General features: G+C 39.8%; 1 protein-coding gene across 2 annotated transcripts; it reads right to left on the bottom strand.

The window, feature by feature from the left end:
* Positions 1–3386: 3386 nt before the first annotated feature.
* gpbar1 (G protein-coupled bile acid receptor 1) lies at positions 3387–8112 on the bottom strand. Of its 2 annotated transcripts, none has more exons than XM_087836503.1 (2): positions 7952–8112; positions 3387–4740 (listed from the first exon to the last, which is right to left on the bottom strand). In XM_087836503.1, exon 2 carries the CDS (start codon positions 4410–4412, stop codon positions 3387–3389), a length of 1026 nt encoding a protein of 341 aa, XP_087692629.1. In that variant the 5' UTR covers positions 4413–4740; positions 7952–8112. The 2 variants fall into 2 exon arrangements, with proteins under 2 accessions (XP_087692629.1, XP_087692631.1); XM_087836505.1 differs by lacking the exon at positions 7952–8112 and adding an exon at positions 5605–5663.
* Between the last annotated feature and the right edge of the window lie 6145 nt (positions 8113–14257).

Below are 14257 nucleotides of genomic sequence, written 5' to 3'. Positions count from 1 at the left end.
GTTTTGTTTACTATAATATCAAACTACTTATTAATAGTTTGACATTATATTTATAAAATCTCCAGACCAGAGATGTCAAACTCATCTTACATCATACACAGCCTACTTTCCACTTGTGTAAACAGTGTAAAGATGTTTAACTACACATTTAATCTAATTTAATATCAGAAAAAGAATCACAATTTTAACAGTAGGTCTTGGTTTTTCTACATGATAAAGAAATGCTGCTGTAGTTAATGAAAACAATCTATCAGTATGTGTAAAATTACAGAAAAGGTTCTGGTAGCGTACTAACCAGGCGCTCCTGCAATTACAATTACAGAAGAGTAATTCATGTTTAATAAATCAGAATAAAAAGTATTACTATTATAGAAACTTTGGTCTTATTGTTTATCTGTAACGTTGGTATAGTATGTATGGTTATGGAGGAGATCTTTATCAGCAGGAGAAGCTGTAAAAACTATGAACATACAGTTAAAAGTCCTAAATGTGTGCCCTTGTTTACATTTTCCAAAGATGCCCAGTGGGCTGGATTTAAGTCTTTGCCAGGATAATTCTGGTTCTGGCCCTCGGGCCTTATGTTTGACACCCTTGATTTAGACACATTTAAAGCCCGGTGCATATGTTAGACGAATATATCAGCAGGTCTCCAGCTGATTAAGATAAAAGTGAGTCTTTAGCAGATTAACTGGAGCCCAACAGTCTCATCCTGTTCCCTGCTTCCCCTCCCGGTTCTCCTCTGTCTTTCTGATTCACATGTACATGATATTCCAGTCTACATAACCACTGGAATATCCATTGGAACAAGGCTTAGCAACGCACCTTCCTTTGACTCTGGCTTTACAAATGTCAGTTCAGTTCAACCTTCCACTTAATTTGATTTGAGTCTCTTTTCCACCCGCACACTGTTTGCAGACATTTAAAACCTCATTTTGATTGACTGGGGAATCAAGCACCACGTGTTCATGTTAACATGTTTAATCAAGCCTCAAATACAAAGCTCATTTCCCCTGCATGGATCTAGAGGCAGCAGATGTTTCTCGTGCCACCTTTTTAAAAGGATTCACTACTTGCAATGATTTGTCTCATAAAACAGAAACAAGAACATTGTAGTTTTGTGGATTTTTATGTAATAATTATTTCTTCTTATTTTTTTCACCACGTGTCTCTCCCCTGTGTGTTTCTAGATGTATTACGGACCTCTTCAGCTTGCATACCAGTACATAGATAAATACTGGTGAGGGAACTAGCAAATATTACGGGGGAGGGGGGTGCCAGATGGAAAAAACTCCAATTTGATGTCCAGAGCGAGCATTACAATGAGCTATGAAATGTACATCTGACACAAGGACATTTCAACAAACCTGCAGTTAGAGAAGATTTACACCCAGCTGTGATATTCTGCAGGCACTCACTGTTTGTAGTAATCCAATTCAAATAAACAGCATGCTCGATAAACATCAGTGTGTTAGTAAGCTGACATTAGCAGTTGTACCAAAGTGGTCGTGCCTAATTAGCTTCAAGGTTGCCAGCAATTTCTTGAGACCAACAAGAGATGGTGGTCTTTGACTTGCAGCATGGTGGTAATTCTCCTCTGAGTCATGCCAACATAAATGGGATTTAAGTTAGCCATTTATATTTTTTTCCAGGGCTAACAAATAAAGCCAATAAGGAAGAACTAATAATTGCAATTCCTCTGGTGGCCACTTAAGGCAAAAACCTGTCAGTCCCCATAGACTCCCATGTTAAAATTTCCAGAGCTCCAGCAGAGCAGTCATTATGGACACGTGACACTGTCAGGCCAAGTGAATATGCCTAGACACACAATCCTGACCATCTGTGTGTCTAGGGCTAGTCCTGACCATCAAGCAATCACCGGTTGCTAGGGGAGAATTTATATTTCATGGCCAGTTGACCAGTGGTGTCTGGAAGTTGTTGGCAATAAATCTGAAGACAAGTGCTAAAGCCACTATGCAAAAAATGCGTGAGATGTTGTTTGCTGTTGCTGTGTGAAATTGGCCACAAAGAAGTATACAGTACTGCCCCAAAAGCCTTCTTGCAATTACTTTGGTCACTAATAGGTCGCCAGAAATACCAATTGTCTGCAAAGCTGTCTGTGTGTTGGACCTGTGAAGTCTACGATTCACCTTACTTACCAGATTTGCTAGCATTAGTTGATAACCTAGCAAACCACAATCTCGTTCAAAAATGTGCATCTTTTAGCGATTTTTATTATTAATGCTGAAAGACACCAGTCACTTAAGGTTAGGAAAATTCAGAATACTTTAAGAATATAATGGAATTGTGCCAATTTAGAAAGTCCAAGCAGAACACCAAAAACTGTTTGTCCAAAATGCACGTAAAAGGCTTTCAGAGGAAATGTTTATTCTAAAGTTCTAAGAGGTAACGTAAGAGGTTCACCTATAGTTTCATTTACATAAGCAGAACATATTTGCACATGCACGAAAACTAAGATTTCTATGAAATAAAAAAAACACAGAGTCATTGTCTTTATATTAGTAGTGCCGTACTTCTGTGTCATTCTAAACCGCATAAAATACTAAAAAGCGGATGTATTTCTTTGTGAGCTCAATTTGTAATATTTAACATAAGTCAATTTCAATACCAGTGGAAAAATCTGTGAGCAAGATAGTGAAAAGTTATCAAATGAGGATAGTTTTCTCTTTAAAAAAAAAAAAAAGTCCTGCAAAATGTCTATTACAGACTAGGTCCTGTGTTTTCAAGATGGTTAAAATTCCTTCCAGAACTTAATCTGCAGAATAGCAAAACTGAGCACTTTATTCACTTTTATACTTCTTTATTCTTATTTGGTTCCAGTCGTCCTCTTTCTAGTTACCTTTGCTAATATGGATATGCCTAACAATGGAAAACTTTAAGAAACTGACACTTCAAAACCTAGAAGTAATAGTGGTAGAACATTAGGGGACTTTTATTTTATAAAACACTGATAAATAAGTGTCCACGTGAAATGGTAAATGGCCTGTATTTGTATAGCGCTTTACTAGTCCCTAAGGACCCCAAAGAGCTTTACACATCCAGTCATCCACCCATTCACACACTGGTGATGGCAGCTACATTGTAGCCACAGCCACCCTGGGGCGCACTACTGGACACTGGTGCCACCGGGCCCTCTGACCACCACCAGTTGGCAACGGGTGAAGTCAGTTGCCCAAGGACTGTCCAGGCCGGGGCTCGAACCGGCAACCTTCCAATTGCAAGGCAAACTCCAAACTCTTGAGCCACGATCGCCCTCTAGTAGATGTGGGGGTTTTCTGCTGTAGAGCCATATTTCTTATTTCTCTTTCAGTGGTCCAGTGGCTTTCTGTAGAATATATTCATAAATATTTAGATAAACCAGTATCATTTCAGACCGTGGCTTCCTCTGATGCCTGTGTCCTTGGCCTGCACCTGCCTCTGAGTTTCTGGAGAAGTTTTAACGCAGGTTCTGTGTATTGTCTGTTGGCCAAGCCCAGCACAATCGGCACTACAGCCATGCTTCCAATACCAGTGCAGGACAGCACAATGTGAGTGGTAGAACTCCGCTTGGAGTCGCTGACCACCAGTGCTATGGAAACATGCATGTAAATGAGGTAGGGAACCCAGCAGGCGAGAAAAGTCAGCGACACTGCTACCACGCAGCGCGTGTACCGCAGGTTCAGCTTATGTTCCTGGTCAGAGGCCTGACTTCCTCGCTCCACCGAACGATGGAGGCGGCATATGTCCTTCAGCTGGCCTCGAGTGATCCACAAAACATGGCCGGTCATGGCGGCGATGGCCAGAATAGCAGGTAAAACAAGTCCATACACCTCCAGGAAGATAAATGCATTGGGGAACACCCTCTTGTACGAGCAACAGCTGGTTGTATTTGCTAAGCAGTTTGAAAATGCCGTTAAATTTTGGGTACTTTCACAGCAACTGTTAAAATCTGACCCTGTCCAGTTATTCCAGCCAAAGGCAGGTAGAGCTGCATACAAAAGTGCCGGAGTCCACACCACAAGCAGCGTTAAGGGAAAACTGCGATGCATCCACAGGTTATTGTAATGCAAGGGGTCAATAATGCATATGTAGCGTTCATAGTGAACCATTACCAGGTTGAAGAGGAACGCCAAGAAGAGGAAATTTGGGAACACGTGAGCCACCAGACAGGAGCTAAAACTTAAATGCCTGTTTAGACCCATCAGCGGTATGAACGGCAGTGCCATGCCCGTACACAAGTCGGCTACTAACAGGCTGAGGAAGAAGTAGTTGGGCGTGTTGTGGAGTTGGCGGTTCCAGGAGATGCCCAAGATGATGACGAGGTTGGCCAGGATGATGGAGGTCGACAGGGGAATGGTGATGATGTAGATGAGTTGCTCTTCAGAGAGCAGAACATAGGAGTCGTCAAAGTCCATCGTTAGTCTTTATGAACAGATATCTGCATATGAATATGCAGACTCTGTCAGCAGGGGAAAAGATTTTCGGTATAAGCTGCTCGTAGTTTGAACACCACTGACCAGTCTTGAGTAAGCAGGACTGGATTGCTTTCAATTAAACAGTCCACTAGGAGACCAATGTCAAAACCACCTCTTATCATATATCAGCAAGTTAGCATTTTAAGCTTAATTCACACTGAATTTGCCCCATGAGGTTTAGTCCAACTAGCTAACGGTTCCCAGATTGACCGATTGTAGGTGACTTCCTTCAACTTCCTCTCATCTGCAGCCACCCTGTCAAGGTACCCTATAAGGAATGAGAAACAATGATAGTATAAGCAGAGGAGACCACAAAAACTGAAAAAAAAGGTTAGATGTGAGAGTTACATGTCTGATGTCAGTTAAGAGCATCTGCTAACCTATCTGGAGTACATGCAGTTATTTATTTGTGGAGAAACATAAGGAGGTGAATAAAGATCAATTATTAACAATTTGGTTCCTTTTCTGGTTTCAGAACAGGAAGAGAATGATGCCTGAGCACTGAGTAGATAACGATTAACTGTAATAAAGTGTAAGACCTACTAGAAACAACATAAAATAAGTTCAAAAGCAAAACTAACCAGAATTTAACCTAGGATAACAATAAACAACAACTATGCCTTGTTAGTCTTGCACAACAGTGTATTGTAAGAAAAACGATTTAAAAGTTTCTCATTTGTTTTACAGTGACACAATTTTAGTGCCTTAAAGCAAGACTATGTGTCTTAAACTTGTGAAGTAAGACCTAAAAGTTATTTCAAGCTTTTAACCAGGTCATTTGAGCCTACGCGGTCACCACTAGGGCTGGGCCATATTATACCTTTCACGGTAATACCGGTATAATGTTAGGCAACGATAAGGAAATTAAATATCGTGCTAGAATATGGGTAAAACATACATGCCTTTGTTTTCATACGCTTATGGCGAACAGGCATGGCGGCGACGGAGAATGAGAAGGGCGAAAGCGGATTGTCGAATGAATCAGATGAACCAAAATTGGTTTGTAAAAATGCTGCAACTTCAGTGGTGTGGAACTGGTTTGGTTTTCATCCGTCAGACACACAACAAAGCAAAAAATTTTTGTTGAACATGCAAGCGGGCCGTGGGGGCAAAGGGAGGAAACACCACAAACCTATTTCATCATTTGAACCAGAAGCACTTGTTGGAGTACAACAAAGCTGTTAAAGCACATGAAGAAACGTCCGCTTCAACTAGCGTGGTGGTGAGACCAAAGAAACAATCGGCGTAGCTTTAAATAGCTGCACCTAGGACTGAAAAAGAAAACATTTGGAGATTACTATTTTATTGCTGTCAGCGTGACGTTAACGCCATAACTGCATTAACGGGGCAAATCTCTGTTAACGAGTTACCGCGGATTGCCCCGTGCATGGGGCTGAACGGTGTCAACGCGCTAACGAGCTAACCGCGCTAACGAGCTAACCACGCTAACGAGCTAACCACGCTAACGCGTTGAGGCCTGAAATCCTTTCATTTTCTCAAAAAGTCTACAGTGCGCCTTATGGATGAATTCTGGTTGTGCTTACTGACCGCGAACCGATTTTATGTGCTACACGGCGCTCAGAAACCTTTCAAAAAATGTTTTGGTACGACTTTGCTAAGCTACAAGGCCGCACCGCTTGATGGATTGTTGGAGCATTACAGCTACCGAGGAGCCTGGCGGAGTGATACGTACTCTGCTTCAACGTAATATTACTGTATTGAGTGTGTATAAGGACCATAAATGGCACCTGTCAGAGACACGGTTACAAAGAGGGTTTCAAACTCCAGGCTGTCAGTCACGCAGTAGAACCTGGGAACAGAGCAGCTGCTTGTTATTATGCTCAGCGTCTGTTAGTTTACATTTTGACTGCACGATTGTGAGCTTTTTGTTATGCACAAAAACAACATTGTTTTCTTTTATTTATGGAGCATTATTATTTAATAAATGCTGATCATTTATTTCTGAGTAATTGTTTCATGTACATCTACGCTGTATGTTAATAAATGTGCCTGTGTGAGATTTGGGACACAGCTTTAACTAAGAACTCTCTTTTTGTTCGTACTTTCTGGCTTTAAAAATATCGAGATATATATCGTATATCATCGATATACCATCCAGCTAAAGAGTATCGAGATATGATTTTTGGGTCATATCGCCCAGTCCTACTGCATCTCTAATGACAAAAGTAGCAAATGCTGGGAGGAACTAACTAATGCAGTGATGCATTGTTTAGCCAGGGATATGATGCTCATTCAGCATGTGGAAAGAGAAGTCAATTATATCGTCAGTTATATTGTTATTGCAAATTTTTAAATATATATCATGATATATATTTTTGGCCATATTGCCCTGCCCTAGTCACCACAAACGTCCAGAGGCAACTCGGGCCTACTGCAAATAATGTGGTAAAATTGAAATTGATTTATTCCCTCTATGGAGGGCCGATGAGGAATTTGGTCTCAAGGACCAAGGAAAAGTCGGAACGCCTCCAGAACGAAAACAGACGGAATGAAAGTCTGAGCACATTTCAATCAGATGAAGTTGACAAGAAAGTGACAAAGTGGAAAAGGAAATTAGCGTGAGTACACGCTGTGCTACATTCAGCGCGCTTGCTATTTATATTCAGATCTAGAGATCGCATTTTGCTCTCGTATGAGTGAGCAGCTGAGTTAGACGCGCAGTCCGACAAAGTGGTTTACATTAAAAATAAACTCACACACAGCAAGTTAAATGAGCAAGAAAAACGCCGACAGCTGTAGCCTGCAGTGCTGGATACGAGGCACATGTCATTTAATAATTCATCAGCTGGGACTCTGCAGTTACAACAGCTTTTGTGTGTATTATAACTCACAGAGTGATGCATATCCTGTCACAGTTAGTTTATAGTCAGGGGAAAATGTGCAGATTCTCACAGTGACCTACAATAAACCACACCCATGTGCTGCACGCATGTTTTATATCACCTGGTTAAAATCCTTTGAAAATAAAAGTTTTATAGCCGTTAAAAACAGGAGCATTTTCTATAACCGTCCAACACTTTTTACACAGTGATGCACTTTATGTTTGACACGTGAATGTTTGCAGCATTCATATACATGTAAAAAACTCGGTGATGGGACTTTAATGGTATCAAAGTCCTGTTACAGTCTCAGCAAACAGTCTTTAAAAGGTCTTAAAAGGCGAATACACAAAAACACATTGATTTTTTTAACAACATCGCCTTAATGTGTTATAATGCTTCTGAGAAGCTTTGAGGGCTTCTTGAAATTATTTTTCAAGTCATTTTCCAGAACTTTCCACTATTAAAAAGTGCAGAAGCCAGTCATGCATAAAATAAAATTGTGTTGTTTTAAACTGTAGATTTTTAATGGAGAAAAATATTAGATCACATCAGAACAGCATCGTCTGCAGATAACATGTCAGTACATAAAATATGTTTCTGAAACAAAAAAAACAAAAGCATCAATAAAGCCTTTACCTTTTTGTGATGAATAGTCCAGTCATGTATGTTTGTGAGGAGAATTTAAAAGTTTAATGCAGTCCACTCTCTTCTTCTGGTAACTTATTATTTCTCCTTTGTATCATTCCCAGCAGCTATAAACACTAATGAGATCCACCATAAACTACTTTCTTTACCCTTTAAGATCTCCTCAGTGAACCTGACCCCAGCAGCCTTTGCAAAACCTAACCACAAACTAAAAAAGAGGCAGAGTGAGCAGCCAAGTGTGTGGCTTCCTCTCTGATGCTTTAAAGGGGAAGTGCACTCTAAAAGGAGGAGGCGGCAGTTATGCTAAAAGTGTCTTTTCCTGAGGCGGAGCTGCTGAGGATGAAGATGAGGCCCCAGAGCCCACTAACGTTGACCAACTAATTCATTTTTTTGTTGGCCCTCACATTAATCAGCCCAGATATTTTGCTCCACTGTTCATGAATGAAAGAGGATAACACTTATCACTGCAACCTTAAAAAGATAAGAACATTCCAGGTTACTATCAGCCGGCATGGCATGTGAACCACCTCCATTTTTCCATTTCAGCTAAAGCAAATAAGGAAATTAAATCAGCTTCTTTTATATATCAATTTATAACTTTATACATATCACTTTTATTTTCTGACATACACCTGGATTATCTCTGCGTGCTTTGTGATACTCTTTAGTTAAATAACCTGCAGTTAGCAGAACAACAAAAATCTGTTTTTTAATATTATTATTATTTAATATTTATGTGCTTTAAAAAGACGCTCTATCTATATGATTGAGATCTGGTAATTGTGGAGGTCATTGGATTATACTGAAATCTTTTTCATGTTGAAGAAACCAGTTTGGGATCATCTGAGCTTTGAGACATGGCACGTTATCCAGTGGAAGTCATTAAGACTGTGGTCATAAAGGGATGGACGTGGTCACCAGTATTACTCAGGTAGGCTGTGGCACAGTTGATACTAATGGGTCTAAAGCAGGGGTGGGCAATCTCAGTCCACGAGGGCCGGTGTCCTGCAGGTTTTAGATGTGTCCTCGAACCAACACAACTGATTTAAATGGATAAATTAGCTCCTCAACATGTCCTGAAGTTCTCCAGAGGCCTGGTAACGAACGAATCATGTGATTCAGCTGTGTTGACCCAGGGTGAGATCTAAAACCTGCAGGACACCGGCCCTCGTGGACTGAGATTGCCCACCCCTGGTCTAAAGCATGCAGGGAAAATATCACTGCACATACGTAGAAGTTGTTTTTACCAAATCTGAATGTCACAGCAAAACCTCATCAGGCCACGGATCGTTTTTTTGGTCCTCTATCGACCAATTTTGATGAGCCTGCGTATAATTGTATCATCAGATTCTTGCATTTACCTGACAGGAATGGTAAGTAGTATGGTCCACTGTTTGCTGTTGTAGCCCATCTGTTTCAAGATTTGAAATGTGGTCCAATCAAAGATGCTCTTCTACAAATGTTGCTTGTAGCAAGTGGTTAGATTTACCTTCTTTTCGGCTCAAAGCAGTCACACCATTATCCTTTGACTTCTGACGTCAGCAACACATTTTCCCCATGAGAACTGTTGCTCATTCTATAGTTTCTCTTTTTCAGGCCATTTTGTTGCTAGAGATGATTGTGTGTTAAAATCCCAGCATATCAGCAGTTTGTAAAATATTCAGAACAGTCACATTTAAGTAATCTAAATCACCTTTCTTCCTGACACTAAGTTTAAACTTTTGCAGGTGGTCTTGATTATGTCTACATGTTTAAGTGTATCGATTTGCTGCCATGTGATTGGCTAATTAAGGATTTCCATTAAGGAGCAGCTGAACTAATGTACCTAACAAAGTGGCCAGTGGTGAAAATCATATTCACCTTGTAAATAAAAAGTTTCCAACAACAAGATATAGTTTCAGCCAATCCGAACAGCCAGATGCACTGACCAACAGGAGAATTGTGTTACTTTAATGGTATGAAATAGCTATATTCCTACTGTTTTCAGTATAACGAACCATACGTTGAAATTATTTTCAAAAGGTAAAATAAGATGATGTGACCTATATGTACATTAGTGTATACAGCAGCTGTCACACATGTACAATATTTAAACACTGGTGGATGGAAGGCCAGAAGTGACCTGCTTTATTAGCCAAACACAGAGTCCTCCTTCCCTTCTACTTTTGTGCAGACCTACGGTTGTATTGATGGATGAGCTCCAATCAGATAATGGGTTTTAAACACAAACGTTCCTGAGGCCGGGACATCTGGAGAGACACTACACAGAGAGGACAAGAAAGCACAACATCTTCACATAACAAATGAGAAGATGGTGCATCCTGGATTTCTCGGAAAACCAGATCCTACTCAACATCAAATCAATCTACTGGTTTATTATTATATACAATGGAGGAATGTAATGTGGTCGGGATAATAGTGCCCAGCTGGCTTCTGTGGAACTTCTCTGTTTGTTTTGTCACTTTTTGTTTCACATCTTCCGCTTTCTATCATTTTTTTCACTTAACATTTATTTAGAATTATTTTAACAACGATGTTATTGACATCATTTTAAAAGCTCTGTTTCTTATGAAGTCAGTTTTTTGTAAAAGAGTTCTATTACAAACCCAAAATGCAATTACAATTACATTTTTGGATTACCATAAATTATATTATATAAATATGTCTAATTCTCTGAACCACACAAACATACAAACAAAATTGTAAATCGTGATATAATAACAATGTGCAGCGACACTTTAGCTAGCTGAGTGATGGTCAGGCTAAACCCATTCAATACTTTCATGTTTAAAATACTTTTAACTCAATTTTAATTCTTCACTCACTTTGTTATACCACATGAAACACCTACATATTAATGATACTGTTAAAATAAAAGTAACAAAGCTAACGACTCTACCTTAGCTAAAAGCTAGCTTTGCTTGGTAAGTATGTGAACTGTCATAGAATACCAAGAATTTGCATATTTTAATATGCATAATTTATCAATGAACCATTCATATATAATTTACATAAATACTTTAGAAATCGTTTAGAAACGTAAAACTAAAACATGCATCGTTACTTATAAGTCAAATAACAACGTGAATATTTATTTTAATACCCAAATTTGAGCAGGTTTAATCATGCATAACGTTCACAACTAAAATTACTCTTCCTGTTCACCAATCTAATAAATAACTGTAATTTGGCATCTTAATCAAAGATAATAATTTTCTTTATAATTTTTTTCTTCTTTTTTATGAAACGGTAAATTTGAAAATTCATGGATAGCAACAAGAATGATATCTTGTAACATTTAAATTAAAATGCTTGCGTATACTGGTGAATTACAGATAAAATGATTTTGTTCGTTACCAATATTGTTAATTTAGGGGAGCTGTAACAAAAACATTGGGTGGAGCTCTAATAACTTTTTTTTAATGCTACATGTAGATCTAAAAAAAAATGATGTAGCTTGTAGATCCCTTACCCTCATAATTGAGTACTACAAAGTTTTATATGCCAACTTTGAACCTTTCTTAGTAAAACGCAGAAACAATCATTGAGGTTATGTAGCTCGTATATATACTGATTCCTGAAGCTTCTTCTTGCCCTGATTGTTTCTGTGGTTACTGCTCTCTGCCTTTGTGAGGTGGTATTGTTAATGGATTTGTCACTTGCCTCCTGTTCCTCCACTTATGTTTACCTTGGCATTAGCACCTGCCTTTCTCTGCTCGGCCGATTTGTTCAGCATCTGTTGTCAGCACAGCACTTCTCATCGAATACCAGCTGCAATTTAATATATCAAACTGTGGCCCCATCAAGGTCTAAAGGTGGAAACCCATCTAGCCTTTGTATTTGGCCTCCTGCACCTGTAAGGCCAAATACACTGTGACAAATGATCTGCTGGTCAGTTTGTACTGCATACTTTACAACCTGAATATAAAAGAGAATGAAAGCACTTTTCCATTGGTTTAAATCCCAATGTCATATCTGCCAAAACAATGTACCACAATGCACAAACGTTCATGCGTGCAACTGTTTGACTGCCTGTCAGGGTGAGTTATTCATGTATAACCACAGATACAGACAACACTGCAGGACTGAGGTACAAGGAAGAACCACTTGTGCGCAGGATACTGGCTGACGCTCGTTTTCGTCATCCTAAAGACAGGCTGAGAGAGGAGAGGAGGAGCAGAGGGCAGAAACAACAGAACAACTGAAGGTGAAGAACTGAAGAAAACCAGTGTGATTCAGTAAGATACTTTATTAACGTCCAGTTGTTCTTCTCAGTGCTCACTCCTGAATCTTTTTCTCATCAATACGTGATTGCACACTGAGTCCTTTAACTCTACTTTCTAGCAGATGCAACAATGCAGTACAACCTCATGACCTTTGTGTGTAATAGACCTGTCTCATAATGTAAACACATAAGGTCAAACTGGCTTTCTATTTTAATAAGCAACACAGAGACTGCTCAGCTAATAATGTGTCTCCTGATTGTGAAAAATATGGTTCAGGCTACTAAAGTGCCTGAAAACTTGTTTCACTGTGAAATTTAATTATTACAAGAACGTTCACATAAACTAAACTGAGCTTTTCTTTTTTGTTTTTTTTCATGCCACACTGCTGACACTTCTCTTACCGCTGCAACCACTTTGGACTTTACCTTCAGCCCCTGGTGTTGTCGTTTTCTTCACCTCATTCTTCTTCTGCTCTTTGTCAACCACCATCATGTCTTTATGGTGGCCAGCAGCTGCTTGTCTGTCTTGACTGCACCTTAAAGTCCCACTGGACCTCAGCCCTGCTGTTGTCATCCAGCTGTGTCTTCCATACTGTCTCAATAATATTGAGGTCCAAGCTCTGGGGAGGCCCATCCATGACTTACTGTGTTTTTATCTGTTCAGATATGCTTTTAATGTATTGGCAGTGTGTTTGGGATCGTTGCAGTACCAAAAAAAAAAAAAAAAAGATACCTTCCAGATGGTATCGTATGATTGATCAATATCTGACATTACTTTTCTTCATAATTTCATCAGTTTTCACAGGATCTCCAACACCATTGGCTGAAGTGCTGCCCCAAGCCACGACAGAGCTCCACCGTGTCCTACACATGGCTATAGACACTCACTGTTGTCCTGCTCTCCTCACCTTTGGTCACCATTTGAACCAAAACTGTAAACTTTGGATTCATGACTCCACAACGGATTTTCAGTCCAGTCTTTGTACCTCAGTCTTTTCTTCCTGTTTCCCTTCATTAAGGATGGCTTCTTGACAGCCACCCTTCCACTGAGACCATTCCTAATGAGGCTTCGGTGAACAGCAGATGGAGGAGCTGAAGGTCCACATGCATCCTTCAGGTCTTTGCTGGATTCTTTTCCCATTTCTTGAGGTCATGACTTTCAGATACACCACTGTTCATCTGCTGTAGATTTTTCTGCCTGCTTCTGTCCTCTGATGCAGCGGTCCCCAACCCCCTCGGACCGGTACCGGCCCGTAAGTTGTTTGGTACCGGGCCGCGAGAGTTGAGGCTCAGGTGTGAAATGTATAGTTTTCAGGGTTTTTATCAGTTTTCAGAGTTATTTTGATATTGTTTACTCGGTTTTCCTGGGTCTTTTCACGTGTGTTATGAATAAATCTTTTTTTCGGTACCGGTACTAGTTTTATTTTGTTGTATTTATCCGCGACACCTTAAAGGCCGGTCCATTGTCGGGCATAAACCGGTCCGTGGCGCAAAAAAGGTTGGAGACCGCTGCTCTAATGTCTCCTAAAGAATTTAAGGAGACGTTGCACACCATGCTGAGATACACCAAGTTTTCAGCTAATAGCTGTTTGGGATTTACATTGTTGGTGTGAAAAAGTACTTTACCTGTCAAACTGTATTATCTACGGGATTTTCAGACTCAACTGAAGAAACTGGGGAAAAATGGTGTTTTTGGAACAACCTGCTGGTAACAAAGTACTCAGAGATAATGGATCTTTAAAATTCTTGCACAAGTGCATAACTCAAAGGTCATCCTTTGAGTTATGCACTTTTTTATTATTGATTCATAGATCAGCCATAAAAAGCTTGGACAAAAAAAAACAAAACAAAAACAAACCACTCCCTGTTTGAGTTTGCATTCATAAACCTGAGCGTCCACGTCACCCACCTGCCTGTCTGCTGGAGTGACAGTAACATCCTGTCAGCCTTCTTTGGCTGGAAGGTAAAAACTAATAAGTCAGTCTAGCTGATCGGTGGCAAAATATTTTAAACATAAGGGGCGGCGTGAGACTTTTGCACAGTAGTAGATTAGTGTTCAATAGACATGGTTA

The sequence above is a fragment of the Neolamprologus brichardi genome, chromosome 23 (assembly GCF_056152115.1).
Source record: "Neolamprologus brichardi isolate AB-2024 chromosome 23, ASM5615211v1, whole genome shotgun sequence".
Lineage (NCBI taxonomy): Eukaryota > Metazoa > Chordata > Actinopteri > Cichliformes > Cichlidae > Neolamprologus > Neolamprologus brichardi.
The sequence above is the reverse complement of the archived record's forward strand: the minus strand, read 5'-3'. Positions and strand labels throughout refer to the sequence as shown.